The sequence below is a fragment of the Apis mellifera genome, linkage group LG11 (assembly GCF_003254395.2).
Source record: "Apis mellifera strain DH4 linkage group LG11, Amel_HAv3.1, whole genome shotgun sequence".
NCBI lineage: Eukaryota > Metazoa > Arthropoda > Insecta > Hymenoptera > Apidae > Apis > Apis mellifera.
In genome coordinates this window covers 12,147,047-12,168,741 of record NC_037648.1, presented here as the reverse complement: position 1 = coordinate 12,168,741, position 21,695 = coordinate 12,147,047, and the positions used below count along the sequence as shown (strand labels likewise).

General features: G+C 45.5%; 2 protein-coding genes and 1 non-coding gene across 5 annotated transcripts; 2 read left to right on the top strand and 1 right to left on the bottom strand.

Annotated features, from left to right (window-relative positions):
• Positions 1–886: 886 nt before the first annotated feature.
• On the top strand, positions 887–1,267 carry LOC113219109 (dynein heavy chain 7, axonemal-like). Its single transcript, XM_026443847.1, has one exon. The coding sequence runs from the start codon at positions 910–912 to the stop codon at positions 1,213–1,215; it is 306 nt and encodes a 101-aa protein (XP_026299632.1). The 5' UTR covers positions 887–909; the 3' UTR covers positions 1,216–1,267.
• LOC410323 (dynein heavy chain 7, axonemal) lies at positions 1,264–16,105 on the top strand. 3 transcript variants are annotated; one of them, XM_026443846.1, is made up of 26 exons: positions 1,264–1,647; positions 1,728–2,201; positions 2,374–2,754; positions 2,864–3,300; positions 3,375–3,490; positions 3,591–4,976; positions 5,041–5,232; positions 5,291–5,422; positions 5,487–6,539; positions 6,677–6,847; positions 6,910–7,082; positions 7,155–8,160; positions 8,328–8,516; positions 8,595–9,676; positions 9,781–9,972; positions 10,041–10,267; positions 10,342–10,712; positions 10,801–10,981; positions 11,271–11,569; positions 11,693–11,857; positions 11,926–12,166; positions 12,282–12,571; positions 13,049–13,289; positions 13,379–13,530; positions 13,787–14,068; positions 14,262–16,105. In XM_026443846.1, the coding sequence occupies exons 1-26, from the start codon at positions 1,268–1,270 to the stop codon at positions 14,466–14,468; spliced, it is 10,020 nt and encodes a 3,339-aa protein (XP_026299631.1). In that variant the 5' UTR covers positions 1,264–1,267; the 3' UTR covers positions 14,469–16,105. The 3 variants fall into 3 exon arrangements, with proteins under 3 accessions (XP_026299631.1, XP_026299630.1, XP_026299629.1); XM_026443845.1 differs by lacking the exons at positions 1,264–1,647; positions 1,728–2,201; positions 2,374–2,754 and adding exons at positions 12,635–12,652; positions 12,731–12,757 and having other exon boundaries at positions 2,792–3,300; XM_026443844.1 differs by lacking the exons at positions 1,264–1,647; positions 1,728–2,201; positions 2,374–2,754 and adding exons at positions 12,635–12,652; positions 12,731–12,757 and having other exon boundaries at positions 2,792–3,300; positions 6,910–8,160.
• Positions 16,106–20,901: 4,796 nt separating this feature from the next.
• On the bottom strand, positions 20,902–20,978 carry Mir124 (microRNA 124). Its single transcript, NR_031510.1, has one exon. It is a non-coding gene; the product is annotated as a microRNA 124 (primary transcript).
• Between the last annotated feature and the right edge of the window lie 717 nt (positions 20,979–21,695).

The following is a 21,695-nucleotide window of genomic DNA, read 5'->3' as shown; positions in this document are numbered from 1 at the left end:
TTTATAAATTTTATTATTCATGGCCAGGTGAACTATTCAATGCACAAGATAAAACGAACTATACAATAATTATACGTTATTTGCAGCCAATTAGGTGTGAATTCAATATATTTATAGTTGTCAGTTCGAAACAGCTTATTTTTAATCCATCCTTTGAGGATTTTAAGAACATTTTGTGTTACATATTAAACGAAATATGCGAAGGTGTTAGATTCTTCAAGAAATTAGAAACTGAGCTTTACCTGGATTGGTCTGGTGAAGAAGGTTTCTTAGAGGTATGAAATCTCCATTACATTATATTACGTTATATTATATACATTCAAATATTATTACTGCATTAAAATTATTCTTTTCTATATATACATGTAGCCATACATAGAGAAATCTATGATAGAGGAACAAGAGAACAAGATCATTGATTTGATCGATCGAGAGAAATGCATTCCAGAAAAGTTATTGTTAAAATTGCAAAAGTAACGATCAATTTTTATTGAATATACGTGATTCATAATTTTTATATTATATACATTATTAAATTTATTACAGATACGAATATTTGTACAGCGAGTATGAGTATAATTTAATAGAAATATTTGTAAAAGACGATATGAAACAATTGCATGAATATAACGAGCTTATAGAAAAATATCACATTCTTATGTCAAATTTCCCCACGAGAATTCAAAAGACAGCATTTACGGGATTGTTCAAAGTATGTCGAACAATTTTTATCGACACGATTGTCGAGTATGTTAGTGATATAAAAGATCTTCTCATTAATTCGTTGATCCAGAGATACCAAAATACCGCCAGGGAGTAAGTATCGAATTACAAGATCAAAAAAAAAAAATTTATTCATTGTATTAATAAATTAAATAAACGATTTTCAGAGTTGCAGAACAATATCAAATGATATCTGACCGTGCTTTGAGCACGCCCAATAATACGGCCGAATTGATAGTGCTTAAAAATTTTATCAAGATGATTTTAGAAGTGACTTTAAAGAATTTGGAGGACAAACTCCGCGAAATAATCGAGCATATCCTGATATTGTCCAATTACCATTGCATTACGGATTACGAGATATATACCAATAACATTACGTTTCAATGGTACCATAAAATACCCCATATTTTGGAAGAAAACGAATCCATCGTTGGATACAAGACATTAGAATTTCAACAGGCATTGAGAGGTGTGCTAGATTCAAAGTGATATGAAAAAAAAAACGAGAGAGGGAGATTCGAGATAAAAGATAAAATTGACGATGTTCTTCCTTGTTTGTAATCCAGTTAGGTATATTAAGTTCGAGGAGGAGTTGGAATCTTGCGCGAAACAAGTGGACGAGATCGAAAATTGGGGAGACATCGCTGAGGTTTACAAATATCAGAAGAGGGCGCAAGTTTTGGAAAATCGTTTGATCGCTGCCATGGACAAGATCGATAAGTTTAACGAAGAGGAAGCTGCGTTCGGCTGGGAGATAACGCAATATCCGCGCCGCAAACAGATCGCTGATCAATTAAAGCCCTACAAGCAACTCTTTGACGTGATTTGCGACTTTTTGACCAAGCACGATAAATGGTTGAACTCGATGGTCGGCACGTATTATCCCGAGGAAATTGACAACGACGTAGGGATAGCATTCAGGTCGGTGTATTTCTAATATTTCTGATCTTCTGATTATTCAGAAATGGAGAATAATCCTTCCCGTTGATTTAATCGAACAGAATGATCTACAAATTGGAGAGAAGTTTTCAAGAGCCAGCTTTGAGACAATTGGCGGCAGGTGTACGGGACAAAATAGAGGACTTCAGGGAAAATATGCCGATCATTTACACCCTCGGCAATCCGGCTTTGAAGGAACGTCATTGGGAACAAATTTCTGCCATCATAAATATTCCTATAAAAGTGGATATCGATTTAACGTTGGCGAAGATCATCGACATGGCGCTACTCCCCCTCGTCAGCCTGTTCGAGAGCATCTCGGATAATGCCTCGAAGGAGGCCACGTTGGAGAAGGCTATGGACAAGATGGAGAAGGATTGGGCCGATTTATGTTTCACCGTCAATCCTTTCAAGGACACCGGCACGTACGTCATCGCTGGGGTCGACGATATACAACTTCTTCTGGACGATCACATCGTTAGAACGGTTACCATAAAGAACTCGCCGAACATAAAACCGTTCGAAGAAAGGATACTGTGAGAAGATTAATCAATTACGAGAACGTGACGACTGATAAATATTTTATACGATTTCATTCGATAAAATCCTCCATCGATACGAAGTATAAAATATTTTTACTAAATATCGGTTGTCATTCTCGTTACATTTGAAATCGATCGAGTATTTAATCCGACCGAACTTTCCTAGGAAATGGGAGTTCAAGTTGCACTTGCTGCAAGATATTTTGGACCAGTGGCTCCGCGTCCAAGCAATCTGGATGTACTTGGAGCCGATCTTCACATCCCCGGATATTCAACAACAGATGCCGGAGGAGGGGAGGAAGTTCTCGGCTGTGGATAAAACTTGGCGCGACATCATGAAGACTGTTTACGCTGATTCCAGAGTTTTCGCGGTCATCGAGATCGACAAGATGTTAGAGCGGTTAAAGAAGAGTTACGGATTGTTAGAGGATATCCAAAAGGGTTTGAACGAATATCTGGAGAGGAAACGTCTCTTCTTCCCGAGATTTTTCTTCCTGTCCAACGACGAGTTGTTGGAAATTTTGTCCGAGACGAAGGATCCGACTCGGTAAAATCCACTTTTGAAATACAACTTTTCATCTCAAAAGAGATCGATCGAACCTTTCAATATTCCTGTAAGAAAATCGCTAGAAGAACATATAATTATATTCTTCCAGCGTGCAACCACATTTGAGAAAGTGTTTCGAGGGAATACATTCGTTGAGGTTCGACGAAGATCTCGAAGTGCTCGCAATGCGGTCAACGGAGGGTGAAGAGGTGGACCTGATAGAGGCGATATCCACTCTGGCTACGAGAGGACAAGTAGAGAAATGGTTGATCGAGTTGGAAAGAATTATGAGGCTGAGCGTAAGGAACGAGGTGTACCTAGCTATACAGGCGTATCCCACGAAAGAGAGGAGGTTGTGGGTTTTGGATTGGCCGGGTCAAACGATACTCTGCGTCGGTAAAATGTACTGGACTCTACGCATAGAGCAGTCCATGTTGCTCGGTGTGGAAGGGTTGAACAAATACTTGGACCAGTGTCAGAGGGAGTTGAACGAGATCATATTGCTGATCAGAGGCACGCTGACGAAACAGAATCGCATCACCTTAGGTCAAACTTCTATTTCTCTTTTCGTCAATTAATCATAAAAATGTATTGTAACGCGATTATTATAATAATTGCAGAAGCTTTGGTCACGTTGGACGTTCACGGGAAAGACACTCTCGCGGGATTGTGCAAGGAAAACGTGGTGAAGAACACGGACTTTAAATGGTTGTGCCACTTGCGCTATTATTGGCTGGTCAGTTGCTATCAATATACTAATTTCTCAAAATTAAAACACAATTAAATTATTTCTTCCCGATTATAAGATTAATTTATCCTTTTCTTTTGTTTTGCAGGAGGACAACATGTGGGCTTACATGATAAATTCGAAGCTACGTTACGGCTACGAATATCTCGGCAATTCTTCGAGACTGGTGATCACCCCGTTGACAGATCGATGCTATCGAACGTTGTTCGGTGCCCTGCACCTTCACCTGGGCGGGGCACCGGAGGGTCCCGCCGGAACCGGCAAAACGGAAACGACTAAGGACCTCGCGAAGGCTGTCGCCAAGCAGTGCGTCGTGTTCAACTGTTCCGAGGGTTTGGATTACCTCGCGTTGGGTAAATTCTTCAAAGGGTTGGCCTCTTGCGGCGCTTGGTCTTGCTTCGACGAATTCAATCGAATCGACTTGGAAGTTTTGTCGGTGGTCGCCCAACAAATCCTGACGATTCAACGGGCAATATTAAGCGGGGCGGAGAAGATCATTTTCGAGGGCACGGAGATCTTCCTGGACCCGACCTGCGCCATCTTCATTACCATGAATCCCGGTTACGCGGGCAGATCCGAGCTGCCCGACAATCTGAAGGCGTTGTTCCGCCCCGTTACGATGATGGTGCCCGACTACGCGCTGATCGCCGAGAACACCCTCTACTCGTACGGGTTCTACAACGGCAGGCCTTTGGCAGTTAAAATCGTGACGGCTTACAGGCTCTGCTCCGAGCAGTTGAGCAGCCAGCACCACTACGATTACGGTATGAGGGCCGTCAAGTCCGTGCTGATCGCCGCGGGCAACCTGAAGCTCAGATATCCCGAGGAGTCGGAAGACATCCTCATGCTGAGAAGCATAATGGACGTGAATCTGCCCAAGTTTTTGGTGCACGATCTCCCGCTTTTCGAGGGTATCGCGTCCGACTTGTTCCCCGGCGTCGTCCTCCCGCCCCCCGATTACACCCACTTGAACGCTTGCACGTTCGACGCTTGCGCCGCAGCGAACATCCAATGCACCGACTTCTTCTTGGAAAAGATACACCAGATATACGAGATGATGATAGTCAGGCACGGTTTCATGATCGTCGGGCTGCCGTTCGGCGGGAAAACCTCGGCCTACAGGATGCTCGCAGGCGCTCTTGGATTGTTGGAGGATCGCAAGCTGATGAACGAGCACCGGGTCGAGATAACGGTTATCAACCCGAAGGCGATCACGATGGGCCAATTATACGGCCAGTTCGACCCTGCCTCGCACGAATGGACCGACGGTGTCCTAGCTGTCAGTTACAGGGCTTTCGCCACTTCCACCAATCTGAATAGGAAATGGTTGGTGTTCGACGGCCCGGTCGACGCCCTCTGGATCGAGAATATGAACACCGTGTTGGACGACAATAAAAAGCTTTGCCTCACCTCAGGGGAAATTATCCAGTTGGCTCCTACCACCAACTTAATCTTCGAGCCTATGGACTTGGAGGTGATCGAGATTATTTTCTTTTTCTTCTTTTCTATTCCTTTGAAGACGGTTTGATAATTGACAGGTCGCGTCACCTGCCACGGTCTCGAGATGCGGGATGATATACATGGAGCCGGTCAGTTTAGGCTGGATGCCAATCTTGGTTTCTTGGCTCAACACTTTACCACCCTCCTTCACCGATCATCTTAAAAACCATTTGCACGAAATGTATTCGAGATTTTGCCCCTGCCTTTTGCAGTTGGTTCGCGTGTGCAAGGTTAGAGAGAGAGGATGTATCAATTTTTCAGATTCTTCATCATATTTCTCTTCTTCAGGAGATAATAACGATGCCCGATGCCAATCTCGTTAAATCCACAACTTATCTGTTCGATTGTTTCGTCGACGATTACTACGACGAGAAGTATTGCCACATGATGACAGATCTAGACATGAGGGCGCAAGTGGAGGTAAATATTCCTATGTACATATCTCTTATGCGTCGAGACGAAATCGTCGAGATTTTGTTTCCAGGGTTGCTTCTTCTTCTCCTGCATCTGGGCGATGGGCTGCACAATAACGACCGAGTATAGAGAATGGTTCAGCGATCTGTTCAGAGCGTTGACGGATCGAGAGTTTCCGATGGACGTGAAAATACGTTTCAATATCGCGGAGATCATCAATCCGTCGAAACCGTACGTGGTAAACTTGCCGTTGACGGGTTTGGTGTTCGATTACAAGTTCATCAAGGAGGGTAGGGGCAAGTGGAGGCCGTGGACGGACGATCTCCAAGATATCCCCCCGATACCGAAAGACATGCCGGTCAATCAGATAATAGTCCCGACGATCGAGACGGTTCGTTACTTCCACTTGTTCCGATTGTTGGTCCGCCATCAGAAACCCGTGCTGCTCGTTGGCCCGACCGGAACTGGCAAATCCTCCTACATAACGGAGTTTCTGTTGAAGAAGAACGACCCGGACACGTACAAACCCCTGTTCGTCATATTCTCCGCACAAACGACGGCCAACCAGACCCAAGACATCATCATGAACAAATTGGACAGGCGGAAGAAGGGGTTGTACGGGGCGCCGCCGGGCAAGTATTGGATAGTGTTCGTGGACGACGTCTCGATGCCGCAGAAAGAGGAATTCGGCTCTCAACCGCCTATAGAATTGTTGAGGCAATGGTTGGACCATTGGACGTGGTACGATCTAAGGGAGATATCGCCCATACACTTGGTGGACGTGCAGCTGATTTGCGCCATGGGGCCGCCGTCCACGGGATTGGATTGCACGCCTCGATTCAAAAGGCATTTCGTCACCTTGGGAATCTCAGAGTTCTCCGACGACGTTCTCAACACCATTTTCACGAGCATCGTTAATTGGTACTTCGTCACCAGAGAGTTTCAAGACTTTTTCTTCCCCAGTATCGATTACTTCGTGAGCGGCACGCTGGACGTTTACAAAGAGACAAGGTTACACCTTTTACCGACACCCGCCAAATGCCATTATTTGTTCAACTTGCGAGACTTCTCGAGGGTGATCCAAGGAGTGTTACTTTGCACGCCCGAAACCGTCCCCGACCCCGTACGTATGCGACAAAATCTTAAATACATTTTTCTTTTGAGATCGTTATATCGTAAGGATGCAAAGAAAGTGGATCTCGATTAAGAATCGAGTTAGGATGTAACGGTTTCTTTAATCGATCTTTAATCGTTTTCAAGACGAGTTTAAAGCGGCAATGGGTACACGAAGTGTTACGAGTTTACGGCGATCGATTGGTGGACGACAATGACATTAAATGGCTCGTCGAACAGATACGGTTAACCATGAGGATGTACATGGACGATGAGTTGGATAACTTGTTCCAAGATTTAATCAAATTAGGTCGCACGGTACGTTTTCTTTCCTCCCCCGGAAACAATTGAATCATTTCTCTGTTCCTCGAATTGTCCAGGTGACGTACATGGAACTTCGAAATTTGATCTACTGCGACTTCCACGATCCTTTCGCGGATAAAAAATTGTACCTCGAAGTGAAAGATTTAGATTTCCTCACCCTCGTTGCCGAGGAATATCTCGAGGAGTATAATTCGATCTCCAGGACGCCGATGAACCTCGTCCTGTTCAGGTTTCCATTTATTCTATCCTCGATTATCTGTCCTCGAAGGCGACGAAATAATCGCCGTTCCATATATTCCAGATTCGCCATCGAACATCTGTCGAAGATCAGTCGCATAATGATGCAACCCCGGGGTCACGCGCTGTTGATCGGCGTGGGCGGTTCAGGGCGTCAATCGATGACCAAATTGGCGGCCCATATCTCCGATTACGAATTGTTCCAAGTGGAGATATCCCAGGTGTACGGTATCCACGAGTGGCACGAGGACGTGAAGGATATCCTGAGGAAGAGCGCGTTCTCCGAGCTCCACACGGCATTCCTCTTCATGGACACGCAGATCAAAGAGGAGATATTCCTCGAGGACATCAGCAATATACTGAACTCGGGCGAGGTCCCCAACATATTCGCCATCGACGAGCTGTCCGAGATATGCGAGAAGATGCGAGTGATCGATCGGCAGAGGGACAGGGCTGTGCAGACGGACGGAAGCCCGATCGCGTTGTTCAATTTCTTCGTGCAAACCGTTCGCGAACAGTTGCACATGATAGTGAGCATGTCGCCGATCGGGGAGAACTTCCGCGCGAGAATTCGAAAATTCCCCGCCCTGGTCAGTTGCTGCACGATCGACTGGATGCAAGCTTGGCCCGAGGACGCCCTGCTGGCCGTGGCAACCAAATTCCTCGACGAGATCGATCTGACGCAGAAGGAGAGGGCCGCTTGCATCGAGATGTGCCAATTCTTCCACACGTCCACCCAGGACTTGACCAAAGACTTTCTCAAGAAGGCGAGGCGTTACAACTACGTGACCCCGACCTCGTACCTCGAGCTCATCAACACTTTCAAGGATTTGCTCGCGAAGAAGAGGAAGGAGGCTCTGGACGGGAAAAAGAGGTACGAGGCGGGGTTGGAAAGGTTGGACAGTACCCACAAGCAGGTGGAGAAGATGCAAGAGATTTTAATCGCGCTACAGCCCAAGCTTCTTATCGCCGCTAAGGACGTCGAAACCATGTTTCTCGATGTCGAGAGGGAGAGCAACGAAGTGGCTGCCCTGGAGCTAATTGTGAAGAGCGACGAGGAGGCCGCCATGGTAAGCCGTTGACATTTTTATTTACCATGCTTTCTCGCACCTTTTTCCTAATTTTCTTCAAAACTTGTTCCATCGATGGATCATCGTAAAAAAATTCTTCCACGAACGTGGCTGTCCCTTTCTTTCTTTCTTTTCCTCGTCATGAAGAAAAACGATCGAATCCGTAGGAAGTGGCGAGCGAGGCGGACGCCATACGCGCGGAATGCGACGCGGATCTGCAAGAGGTGATGCCTATATTAAACGCGGCGAACGCAGCGTTGCAAACCCTCACTCCTCAGGATATTCAAATAGTGAAATCCATGAAACGTCCCCCGGCCGGTGTTCGACTGGTGATGGAGGCGATTTGCATTCTGAAGGTATAAACGCTTTAAAAAAAACGCGTTTATAATTCGCTCTTACGAATGAAACGATCTCTTTTTCCTGCCCCTGTTCAGGACGTGAAACCGGAAAAGGTTAAAACGCCGGAGGGCGACGTGGTGGAGGATTATTGGAAGCCGTCGCTTCGCATTCTGACGGACATAAAGTTCCTCGATTCCCTGATCAACTTCGACAAGGACAACATCCCGGAGAGGATCATGACGAAGATTCGCACGACGATATTAACGAATCCTAACTTCGACCCGGAAAGGATAAGGCAAGTGTCGACCGCTTGCGAGGGCCTGTGCAAATGGGTGTTCGCGTTGTCCGAGTACGACAAAGTGGCGAAGATAGTCGCGCCCAAGAGGAGGGCCCTGGCCATAGCGGAGGCCGACTACAAGGAGGCGATGGATCAATTGGCGTTGAAGAGGGCTCAGCTTCAAGAGGTGAGGGACAGGTTGGCGAAGGTGGAGAAATTGTTGAAGATACGCAGGGCCGAGTATCAGGCGATGACGGACGAGGTGAACGTGTGCGAGGCGAGATTGAGAAGGGCGAGGGAGCTGATCGGCCGGCTGGGAGGGGAGTACACCAGATGGTCCGATACGGCCAAGGAGTTGGGCGTGCGTTATTACACCCTGACCGGCGACATTCTGATCGGTTCCGGGATCGTCGCCTATCTGGGGGTGTTCACCACTCAGTTCAGGCAGCAACAGATCGAGAATTGGGTGCAGATTTGCACAAATTTGGAGGTGATCTGCACCAAGGATTACGAGCTCGCCCCGATACTTGGCGATTCGGTTATGATACGCTCCTGGATCATCTTCGGCCTGCCCACCGACCTCTTCTCCATCGACAACGCGATAATCGTGACGAATTCCCGCCGATGGCCGTTGATGATCGATCCCCAGGGCCAGGCCAACAAATGGGTGAAGAACATGGAGAAGGATAATAACATCCACGTGATCAGATTGACCCAGGAAGATTACATGAGAGTTTTGGAGAACGCTATCCAGTTCGGCCAGCCGGTCTTGTTGGAGAATATCGGCGAGGAGATCGATCCCGCCCTCGAACCCCTTCTGATGAAACAGACCTTTAAATCTGCTGGCGCGGAGTGTATCAAGGTCGGAGATTCTATTATCGAGTACTCTCACAATTTCAGGTATTTTTTCCTTTCTTTTCTACAATTTTTATCGTATATATAATGGATATATACGATCTTTACTTTGGGTATAGTTAGATGCTTTTCTACTTTTTACTTTTTAGATTTTACATGACGACGAAATTGCGCAATCCACATTATCTACCAGAGGTGGTGGTGAAGGTGACGCTGTTGAACTTTATGATCACGCCGATAGGCCTCGAGGATCAGCTCCTCGGGATCGTGGTTGCCAAAGAGAGGCCCGACTTGGAGGCCGAGAAGAATCTATTGATCATCCAGGGAGCGGCCAACAAGAAGTACGTTAACCTTCGTATTCGTTTTATCGTCAACTTTCGATTCAGCAACGAACGATTTTCCCTCGCAGAAAATTGAAGGAGATCGAGGACGAGATTCTCAGGGTTCTGCAAACCGTGGAGGGGAATATCCTCGAGGATGAAACGGCCATCAGTATATTAAGCTCGTCGAAAAATCTTGCCAACGAAATCGAAGCGAAACAGAGGGTGGCCGAGATCACGGAGAAATCTATCGACGCCGCGAGATTGCAGTACACGCCCATAGCTATACACAGCACCGTCCTCTTCTTCACGATCGGTATTCCTTCTCACTTTTTTATTTTCCGGAAAAAAATTCGAAAAATCTTCGAGTCTTCTTCCTTTTCTTCTCAGCTGTTTTGGCCAACATCGATCCGATGTATCAATACTCGTTGATCTGGTTCGTGAATCTCTTCAAGAACTCGATCGACAACACGGAACGCGTGGAAGAAATAGAGCAACGGCTCAAGGATCTCACCAAACACTTCACGTACTCCCTCTACGTGAACATATGTCGATCGTTGTTCGAGAAGGACAAGCTTTTATTCTCCCTCCTCCTTTTGATAAACTTGCTCTACAAGCAGGGGAAAATCTCGATACCCCAATGGATGTTTCTGTTGACCGGAGGCGTCAGCCTTGAGAATCCTTTCGTAAATCCCACTACTTGGCTACCAAGGAAATCATGGGACGAGTTGTGCCGTTTGGACAGCGTTCCAGGCTTCGAGGTACGATCGAAATTGTTTTTCTTTTTCCAAATCGAGAATCGACTCTTTTTCTCCTCGTCAAATTCTCTACGATTCTTTTTTTTTCAAGGAATTCAAATCCAACTTCGAGAAGCATCTGGACGAGTGGAAAATCATATTCGATCATATGGAGCCTCACACTATAACATTCCCCAAGCCTTATGAACATATCAGCTGTTTCGAGAGAATCATCATACTGCGTTGCATTCGTCCTGACAAAGTGGTGCCGGCCGTTCAGAAATTCGTGCTAGGTAAAGAAAAGAAAGAAAGAAAGAAAGAATCTTTCTTCAAAATCGCGAAGCGTGTTCGTGACACGATTTTTACAAAAAAGGAAAAGATTAGAGCGTTTAATTCGTATATGAAAAGAGAAAATAATAAAAAAAAAAGAAATTGCTGAAATCGAAATATCTCTCTATGAGTTCTCGAGGAGAGAAGAAAAAAAAGAACGGAACGAATAAAACGAGATACGATCCATATACGGTCGTATTATCCAAGCGATGGAAACTCGAATATAAAACGGAACGATTTAATTTCTGGTAGAGCAAATGGGACCTCAGTACATCGAGCCGCCGCCCTTCGACCTGATCTCGTCTTTCGCCGATTCGCACTCCTGTATTCCCCTCATATTCGTGTTGACGCCTGGCGCCGATCCCATGGCGATTCTACTGAAATTCGCGGACGACCAGGGTTTCGGGACGAACCGCCTCTTCTCCCTTTCATTGGGTCAAGGGCAAGAAGTGATTGCCGAGAATCTCATAGACGAGGGGGTGAAGAACGGCACCTGGGTCGTCCTCCAGAATTGTCACCTTGCCAAAAGTTTTATGCCAATGTTGGAAAGGGTGTGTCGGTGAACCGTTCGGATCGACCGTTTCAATAACACCATAATGATAATAATAATGGACGAGAGGGAATGATTTCTTTCCTCTTTTTTTTTTTTTTTTCTTCTCTTCCGTTATTTCCAGATCTGCGAAGCTTTCACCCGAGAAACCGTGCATCCCGACTTTCGTTTGTGGCTGACCAGTTACCCGGTCGAGTATTTCCCAGTCACCATTCTTCAGAATGGCGTCAAAATGACGAACGAGCCGCCGAAAGGGTTGAGAGCGAATATAATCAGATCCTTCTTACTGGTAACGGGAGATTAGATCAAAGATTAAATTAGATCCGCCTCTACGAAGTTTTCTTTTTCTTTTTCAAGGACCCGATATGCGACGAGGATTTCTTCGAGGCGTGCAAGCAGTCGGAGGTGTTCAAGAAGCTACTGTTCTCCCTCAGTTTCTTCCACGCGATCGTCCAAGAGCGGAGGAAATTTGGACCGATCGGTTGGAACAATCAGTACGAATTCAACGAGACTGATTTGCGGATCAGCGCTCTGCAGTTGAAAATCTTGCTCGATCAATACGATGACGTTCAATTCACCGCGTTGAAATACTTGACCGGTATCGTATGTCTGTTGAGAATTATTTTGAAAAAATTAATTTGTCGAAAATTATTTTCCTTTCCATATTTTCGACTCGAAATAATTGCGAGCGATCTCCTCGACCGATTCTATAGGCGAGTGTAATTATGGCGGTCGGGTGACGGACGAATGGGACAGGAGAACGTTGAACACGATCCTCGACAGATACTATCGCGTGGAGGTCCTCGAGGTAAAGGAATACCAATTCGACGAGAGTGGTATTTATTACATACCCGAAGTCTACGAACACGAGAAATTTCTCGAGTATATCAGAACTTTCCCGTTGACCACCACACCGAGCATCTTCGGGATGCACGACAACGCGGATATCATTAAGGATCAACAGGAGACTAGCTTGATGTTCACCTCGCTGTTGGCAACGCAGGTGAGAATCGATCACGATATTCGACACGATGACACGTAACTTTTTTTATCCTGTTCCATTCAGATTATTCAGGACATCAAGGTAAGTAAAATTTTCGAGATTCATTCTTTTTCTTTACCGTGTATCATTCGTGTTATATTTATATATCGCTATCGTTAGCCGAGGAGTTTAAGAAGAAGAATAAAGGTAATTTTTAAAAATTCTTTAACAATTCTCGTATCCTCTTTCTGTGTTTAATTCTAACTATAAGAAAGGAAACGCGTAGAGAAATATAAGAAACACGATCGAGGGGAAGCGCGTTCGTTATCTTCGTTCATTAATTTCGAGACGAGGGTTAAGGGTTGTACGGATGGTTGTTGTTGTTGCTGCCTCGTCTCGCATTTCGCAAAATATAATGGGATTCCTTAAATGTATTCCGCGTGACGAATCGTGCGGACCACTAACGAGGCCCTGTGTGTTCCACCGTCCTCCAATTAGGACACCACGGAAACGGAGGTAGACGAGGAAGGAATATCGCCCGACGACGTCGTCTACGGTATAGCGTCCGATATTCTGTCAAAGTTGCCCGACGACTTCGATCTAGACGTTGCGCTCGAGAGATATCCGACGTTGTACGAGCAAAGCATGAACACGGTGCTGGTGCAGGAAATGGGAAGATTCAACAAGCTTCTGCAAACGATCAGGAGTAGCCTCATAAACGTTCAGAAGGCGATCAAAGGTAAACGGGTTGGGTGTAAGGGTTGGGACAGGTTTATGCACACCTGTGTGTTTCTATCGATTTTTCACGACCGCTGAACTTGATCTAAGGTCTGGTGATCATGACACCGGATCTCGAGGAGGTGTACGTATCGATAATCACGGGAAAGATACCAAATATGTGGATGCTTCATTCTTATCCGTCGTTGAAGCCGCTTGGCAGTTACATTCAAGATTTCTTGAACAGGCTCGTTTTTCTCCAGGTATGTATCTCGCGTGCTTTCGATCAGCTCTTGATTGTTTTCGTTATTACGTTATATCTCACTTTAACGAAAATTAACAAGAAAACAAGATATAAATTAGAAGGAAATTCTGGTTTTAAACTGACTTTGGAAATCAATTAAGAAAGAAGATTAAAATCGCAATCGTTTATAAAAAAAGAAGAAACTCTTAATAACGAAAATAATTTAAACGAACTCAAAACGGGGAAAGAAATACATTATTCGATTTCCCTTGTAGAAGTGGTTCGTGGAGGGGCAACCGACGACATTTTGGATCTCCGGTTTCTATTTCACTCAAGCGTTCCTCACGGGCGCGCGTCAGAATTACGCGAGGAAATACAAGATACCGATAGATCTGCTCGTCTACGATTTCGAACCTCTGAAGAAGAAAGAATTCGACACGCCGCCGGACGATGGCGTCTACATTTACGGCTTGTTCCTGGACGGAGCCCGTTTCAATTTGGACACGATGCAACTCGACGAATCGTTCCCGAAAATTTTGTACGACGATGTCCCTTTCGTGAGTATTCTTCCCAATCCTTTTCTATCTCTTGCCCCGATAATAAAGATTCAGAAACAATTCTCGAATACAATTTACAATCGTACAAGAGTTAATTGGAGTTAGTCAGAAGAATGATTGGTTTGAAAAGAAGGAGAGAAATTTTTATTCTATCTCCCTTGAGATATTATCTCTTTTGTATTTGTTTCGTCAGATATGGCTAATACCGATGAAGAAGGAGAACATACGCGAAAGGCACACGTACACCTGCCCGGTGTACAAAACCATGGAGAGAAGAGGCATCCTATCGACCACCGGCCATTCGACCAACTTCGTAATCGCCATATGGCTGCCGACGGATCGAGATCCGGAGCACTGGATACTTCGAGGCACGGCCATGATCTGCCAATTGTCCGATTAAATCGATCGTCCTATAAGGATTTAATCGTTTATTTTATCGCTTGTCGCTTGTGCAATCTCCTCGTCCACGATATTAGAGTTCGAGGATTAATTCGAAGATGCGTCGTGTAACAAAAGAATAAATTGAAAATCGAAACTTTCGTCCGTTCTTTCTTTCGTCAGGAACAATTCAGAATCGATAACTTCTTCGAAGTTTAAAAAAAAAAAAGGAAGAAAAAGAAGAGCGAGCAAACACTTTGGCCGATCGAAAGACGAAACGAGGGTTTCCAGGACCGTTTCGCACGTAGCACTACAACAGGTGTCTATACATCCGGGTCATAGGCTCGAGGATCCTCCTCTTGTCTGACGATCAATCAACCGTCCAACCGTCTTTGTGAAAATCTTCAAACGAGCCTCGGCTAAAAAAGCCGGTCGCCTAAGGGTAACGGAAGAATGTTAGCCGCGATACAAAGGCGGAGGAGGGTGAGGAGAAAGAGGAGAAAGAAATGGCAAGGCAGGGGACACAGGTGAGGAGGAGGAAGAAGAAGACCCGGCCAAGCTTATCCATCCACCTGTGGACGCCGATTCCCGATACGACGCCTCTTCTCTCTCTTCTCGCCGTTCTTCTGCTTCTTCCTTTCGAGCCGCAAAATCGTATCCGCCGCAAAATCGAGATTCCTATGCAAACGGTTATCGTAAATATTGGAAACGGTATCAAGAGGCTCGCAGCCAGGTGCAGGGGAAGATTTCGAAGGCGGCGTACGTTCGCAGGAGATAGGATGGGTCGTGGACGAGGGGTCGCAGGAGGCGGGGGCAAACGCGTAGAGAAACGTAAAGACGCGGGAAGAGGGAGAGGGAGAGTGAGAGAAACGAAGAGAGAGAGCGGATAGGATGAAAAACACGGTGGGATGAGAGGAGCGAGTGGGATGAGAGGTGAGCAGCGGGGTATATTCAGAGGCAGGTCGGTTGGTTCGGAGGGTGGTTGGTGGTGGGTGGCTTCAGGGGTTGGTGGCGGCACCCTGTCTACCCGGACTGAGATCGCCGGAGGCTCGTTGCCTAGCGACCTCGTATTGATCTCTCCCCGTATCTCGCCTTTTCCCCTTTCCCACGTGATTCTCTCTCTCTCTTTCTCTCTCTCTCTCCTCCCTTTTCACTTCTCTCCTCGTGCACCCCTCGTATCCGCGTTTGCCTAACCCTCTCCTCGCGGAGTCTCCCTCCCTCGTTCGTTTCTTTTCCTCTCCTTTTCCATCTTTCCCTTTTGTCCCGTCTCTCCTTCTCTACTCTTTCTCGGCTCGATCTTTTTTTTTCTTCTTCTTCTCCTTTTTTTTTCCCCCTCCCTCCTCCCCCCTCCCTTTTTCTCTCTCCACGGGTTTCTTCTTCGCCTCCTCCGTTGTACAGGTTCCTTCTGTTTGCGCGTTTCGAGTGCTTTCAGACTCTGGAGCAAGGAGAGAGGGAAAGGGAGAGGGAGAGGAGAACGGTGTCGGTTCTCGGTCGAGGTGACGGCATTAGGATCGAATGATTATTTGATGGAAATCCGCGAAGAGAAGAATAGAGCCGTTACACCGGAAACCGCGAAGGTAACAGAGAGATACATCTCGATACATCTGCGTACTTTTTGAAGCTGGTTTAAAAATTCCAATTCCCTTCTGGAAAACGGAACGAATTCGTTTATCTATTTATTCCTTTCCTTTCTCTTCTTTTCTTTTTTCCTCGCTGACCGCCGTAGAATCAGCTTCACGTCGGAGTAAATCCGATGAATTATAGACGACGACGACGAGTCGCGATTCGGTTTGTGATTTCCACCGCGTGTGCAATCGCCTTCCCTCCGCCAGGAAACGAAATGCGAAATAGTCGGGCGGAACGCAGGAGGATACGCCGATAATTCGCGCGATTACGTGGCGTGGAAACGGATGGAAGGAAAAGTTGAAGGACCCGGGAAGGAGGAGTTGGTAAACATCAGGCTTACATGGCTTGCGTTACGTTACCGAGATTCCCTCCCCCACTTTCCACGATTAGATTTCAGAATGCGGCCAGGAGGGGAATGGGAGGAGGGAAGGGATTGATAAATATTCATCTATCCGGATGCAACCGTGGAAGCGGCTCGAAACGATGTAATTAAAAGCTCGCTATCGCGATATCATCCCCTGTTATCGATGTCTCTCCCGTCCGATTCTCAACGCGACGAACAACCTACTTTTCCAATATTTAAAATTCCGATATTTAAGAGAGATAGAAAGAGAGAGAGAGAGAGAGAGAGAAAAGGGGAAAAAATGGCGTGACGTTGACCCAGAGGGAGAGAAGTTTCGAAACGAACAACTTTTTCCTTTTTTTTATCGCCGTTCCGTTCCGTTCTCTTCAACCTCTCTCTTCGAAGAATACAACGTTGGAAAAAGAAAAAGAGAAAAAAAGAGATATCTCTGTATCTCTTCCGCAACGATGCCTGCGCATCGGGAACCCGCACCATTCTTACAACTTTCCCCGATATAATACACAGATATAACCGCTTCTTCTCGCCTCTCTCGCAAGAGCAAATTGTTCCCAACGCGTTTTCTCATCGCGCTCCAACTCTCTGCGCGCACTTTCCACATCCATTTATCTCCTCCTTCTCCGTCTCTTTCCCTCACCCCCTCCTCGCAAAGAATGAATCAACTTCCCTTCTCCCGTACCGATCTGACTCCTACAGTTTCCTACTCGAAAACTCCTCGAAAAAAGTAACATCTCGTGTAAATCGATTGGGGAAAGGGGGAAAGGGGGGAGGAGGCGGGGATCCACTCGAAAGGGACGGGATGTTAATCGGGCTCCACGGTCGCATAAAATCAACTAATTTGCAATCAAGCGCGGTATCGAAGCGCGGCTCTCTCTCTCTCTCTCTCTGGCGAGGAGAGCGTGTCACCTGAATGAAATTTATTCGCCGTTCGAGGCGGAATAGGAGAGGGTGAGAGCGGAACGCCACCCCTTTATGGACGACTCTTGTTTCGTCGCACGTCCCTCTCCTCTCTCTCGGCTCTTATTTCAACACACGAGGCCTCTTTCTATCGGTAAAGTGACCTTCATCTGAATTTCTTTGTCGGAGCCTCAAAGAGGGGCTGGAGAGAGGATTGGATCCGAGGTTTTTGGTCAAGGGTGGAAAAATGATAATACGCGTTTTACTTTTACCGCCTTACCCTTTGTCGAAGGAACGAAGGTATTCGAGTTTCGGTTTATACAGAGAGAGAGAGAGCCACTTTTAACCATCTGCCACGATTGCTCGTTGCTTCTAGGAGGAAGAGATAAGGAGGGCGTGCTTTCACCTTGAGGAAGGATTTGATTGATGACGAGGGAGGCTGATCGCGCTCGTCACGAGCACTTTCGCCCGCACTGCGCGCGATAACATTTTCTTTTGACGAGGTATTTACCATCTCGCGAGATAAAGCTTGCAATACGGGGTGTTTCTTTTTTTTTTTGCGACTCTTCGCGGATTCTGTCGTAGCGAGAGACTATGCGATCGATCGTAGAACTTGAAACGAATCGACTTTATTCGGAGACTAATTGTTCAATTTTTAAAACGTTTGACGTTGAAATTAAGGATTCTTTTTTAGAATAGGAAATTCTATCTACCAGAGTTAAGAATTTTACAAAGAAAAAGAAACTTATTGATATATTTTTAAAAAAGGTGTATTTCGTTGATTCAAAAGTTTCTCTTAAAGCGAAAATTGGAACCAGGAAGGGAAAAACCTTGAGAAAAAACAAGCATTCCCTCGGATTACACTTTATTGCGTGATCAATCCGGCGATCGTTCAATCCGATTCGTTGAAAAGCGCGAAAGAGGAGGGTGGTTGGACGAGCTCTGTGGTTGGAAAACTTTGGGTGAAAGTGTATTTAGAAGCGGCACGTTTACGTAGGTTTTTTTTTTATTCGATGAAAAGAATGTGAAAAAAAGCAATCGGATTACGCACGCTCGTTCATTACATCGTGCAATTAAACGACGTTTCGTCGTGCCGTTATGTTATAAATAAATCGGTCATACACCTCGTATATACGTGTTACGTCGTGTTACGTGTACGATTAAATTCTCGGATCTTAATTATAACTGTTGATTAATCGTGACATAACGAGGCAGCGCAATTCGATCGTTCCAAGTCTACGCGCGTCTATGATCCAATTGTAAGATGCAATTGGTTCCTTGCAACGACGACGACGACGACGACGACGACGACGGCGAGAGTCTCGCGTCATTAATAATCGTTACTCCCGGCGAGGAGCAAAGATAGACTCGTCGATATCGGACGATGGAGGTTGACTCTTGAACAGCGTGACGTGATATTTATAAAATTATATCCTCGAAAATCTCTCGCGCTATTTTTATTTATAATTCTCGTGTTTCTCGAGAAAAATAATCTCTTCTTAGCTAAGAGCGATTCGACTCGAGGCTCAATTATTCTGCGTGTATTTGCATTGTTATTTTCCTCGTATTTACGGAATATTTTATTTTTATTTTACAACTTTTCCTTTTTTTTTTTTTTTAACTTCCTATTATTCTCTTCTCTTACAAGATAAAGTCTCTATAATAACTAAAGAAAAAAATCTATATTCCTTAAATTTATAATTCAACGATTGAATTATTATCTTGGTCTTTCGAAAAAAAATGTCCACTCACGTTTCCAAAAATTCTATTTAAATCTCGACCGCTACGTTTTCTAATTTCACACTACACTCTCCATACTCGTAGAAAAAAACTTTTTCTAATGATAATATTAACAATAAAAAAAAAAAGATCTACATTCCATTAAGAAAAATCGCTACATTCGCACTACTTTCATTACGTAACACCTTACTTCCTAATTTACCGACTGTCCCCGTCGCTTCTAAATTCGCCTTCCCGTCCGTTATACTCGTCCAAGATCCCCCTGCCCTTCTCCTGCTCGTGGAAAAATGGGAAAGGAAAGAAACGGGATCCCAGACAGGTGGAAACCGAGAAACCGACGAAAAGGGACAGTGGTTGAGCATCGGAGGGGGGGGCCTGAATAATGGACGAAGCTGCGTCGAGTGTACGGTCCGAAGGAGAGAAAGAGAGAAGGAAGGCACGCCGTGGAAAGAGAAAGAGAAAGAGAAAGGGGAGTGGAGAAGACGGGGCAGAGTGGAAAATCGAGGTCCGCGCTGGCGGAGAGAGAAGCGGCAGCATATATATATATAGTCGGTATTGGTAACGTGGCATCGTCGCTGGTGGTGGCGGCGGGTCCAGAGGGGATGCTGCGAGAAGGGATGGGTTGCCAGGCAACGTACGTCCACCCTTAAACCTCCGTCCACCCCCTCCCTCCCCGCTCCCGCATTTGCCCGTCCCGCGGACGAGGACTCGGTCGATACAAGAGCACCCGTTTTCGCCCTACGTTCGGGAATTCCCCAATTTCCATTTAGCCGGGTGCCGGGTGCTTTAAGCCGTCCCTTCGACGCAGCTCTCTCTGGGACACTTAAAACGATTGCCAAAACCTTTCCCTCCCTCGCGCGATCGTGGCTGTTTCGCGATCGAAGAGGTTTGTCCTTGAGAAAATTGAGAGAATCGGAGGCGAGCAGTTGGATGCAGATGGAGCCTCCTTTGTGTATCCGTTGGGTGGGTGGCGTCCTTGAGGGATGGAGATGCGTTTCAGGGGAGTCGTGCGTTCGTGGAAACGAAAAAAAATCGAGGGGAGGAGAGGGAAGGAATCGAAGGAACGCTGTAATTTCTACTAGGAGAGATTGCATCTCTCTTTTGATTCGTAGAGTTAAAAAAAAATTATTGGACGTTTGATGTCCTTCGATGGATGAGATGGAAAATTCAAGGTTTCTTACCTGAATGTGGTTAGTTGGTTAGGGAATAGATAGAGAAAGAAAAAATAAAGAGAGAGAGAGAGAATCGTGATGGAGAAATGATTGAGAGACGCAGGTACACAACAGACGGAGGTAAACGATGTCTTAATTTTTATTGTTAAAAAGAATGCATATGTACACAGTTGAAGAGGATTCGTTTACTGTACATGATATCACTCGACGACAACCGAAAGTTTCACTTTTAAACAAACTGAAAGATCTACGCAAGACAAGATCGATCAAATTACTACGACGGGTCTAGCAGGATATAAAAATGTAACGTGAAAAAGAAAAAAGAAAGAAAAGAAAGGATTCTTTCTACACGAATTCTCTACTCGAAATCATTCAAATCTATTTCTACTTTTCACTGGTTCTACTTTTAATCACGTTATCACGTTAAGGGGATTCAGAGAGAGAGAAAAAAGAAAAAAAGAAAAAAAGAAAAATCGACGATCGAAAACTCGACGATGAAATCAAAATCGCAGACATGGAAATTTCAACTCGGTTACTGACCTGTCGCAGCGAAAGCAACGAGCATGGTAAAATTGGGCGAGATATCCTTAAGACGACAGGTCCGTGAAACGACGACGATCGATCGTCGTTAATCGCGATAGGGAACGTTGAATTTGGTCCGCTCTTGGCATTCACCGCGTGCCTTATGAATTTTGAAAAGTTGGCACATGGAAGCCCGCAGTGAACGCAAGGAGCACAGACTCACGCTTCTCTTGTTCTTTTCCACCATCATTTCACTTCTTCCTTCCCCTCCGGCTAATCCACAGTTCCGAGATATTCACTGTCTTCCTCTTCTCACCCTTCTTCTCACCTTCTTCCCTCGCTCTTGATCGATCAACAATTTATCAACCATCGAATTACCGTACGTGTACACCATGATTTCAACGTTGCAGCGATGCGATCTCCTCGAAATTGAGGAAAAAAAAAAAAAAAAAAAAAGAAAAAAAAGGAAAAAAAGAAATAATCCAAACTATAAAAGAAGCAATAATAACAAGGAATAAAATGAAACAATAGGACGATAATAGAACGTAATAATTAAACATATATATATATACGATAATACGCAACACCATTCACCAGCAGCAAATAAACGACCTCTTCCCCCTCCCCACGAATTGTGTTTTATAATCGGCCTCGAACTATGTTTCCAACGTGTCGATGGCTAAGTATATTCGCATTCGATGCACGTCCACGTACCGATTGAACGTTCGATAATATCGGGAGAGCACGCGCGAGGGGGGAGAGAGAGAGAGAGAGAGATAGAGGAGGGAGGGGGAGGAGGGTTGGGAAAAAAAACGCGTAGGCGAGCACACGCTCCGCGATGCACGTCGCAATGCGAACTGAGCTTGATGAGCGTCGAAACTATACTATGGAACGATACTACTCGTCCTATGGACCCACGATCAGGGGGGTG

Coding starts and splice junctions, on each gene's coding strand:
- LOC410323 (XM_026443846.1), top strand. CDS start 1,268: ATGTTCTTCCTTGTTTGTAATCCAGTTAGGTATATTAAGTTCGAGGAG. Junction 4,977..5,040: donor TCGAGCCTATGGACTTGGAG/GTGATCGAGATT, acceptor GATAATTGACAG/GTCGCGTCACCTGCCACGGT. Junction 10,268..10,341: donor CGTCCTCTTCTTCACGATCG/GTATTCCTTCTC, acceptor TTTTCTTCTCAG/CTGTTTTGGCCAACATCGAT.
- LOC113219109 (XM_026443847.1), top strand. CDS start 910: ATGATATCTGACCGTGCTTTGAGCACGCCCAATAATACGGCCGAATTG.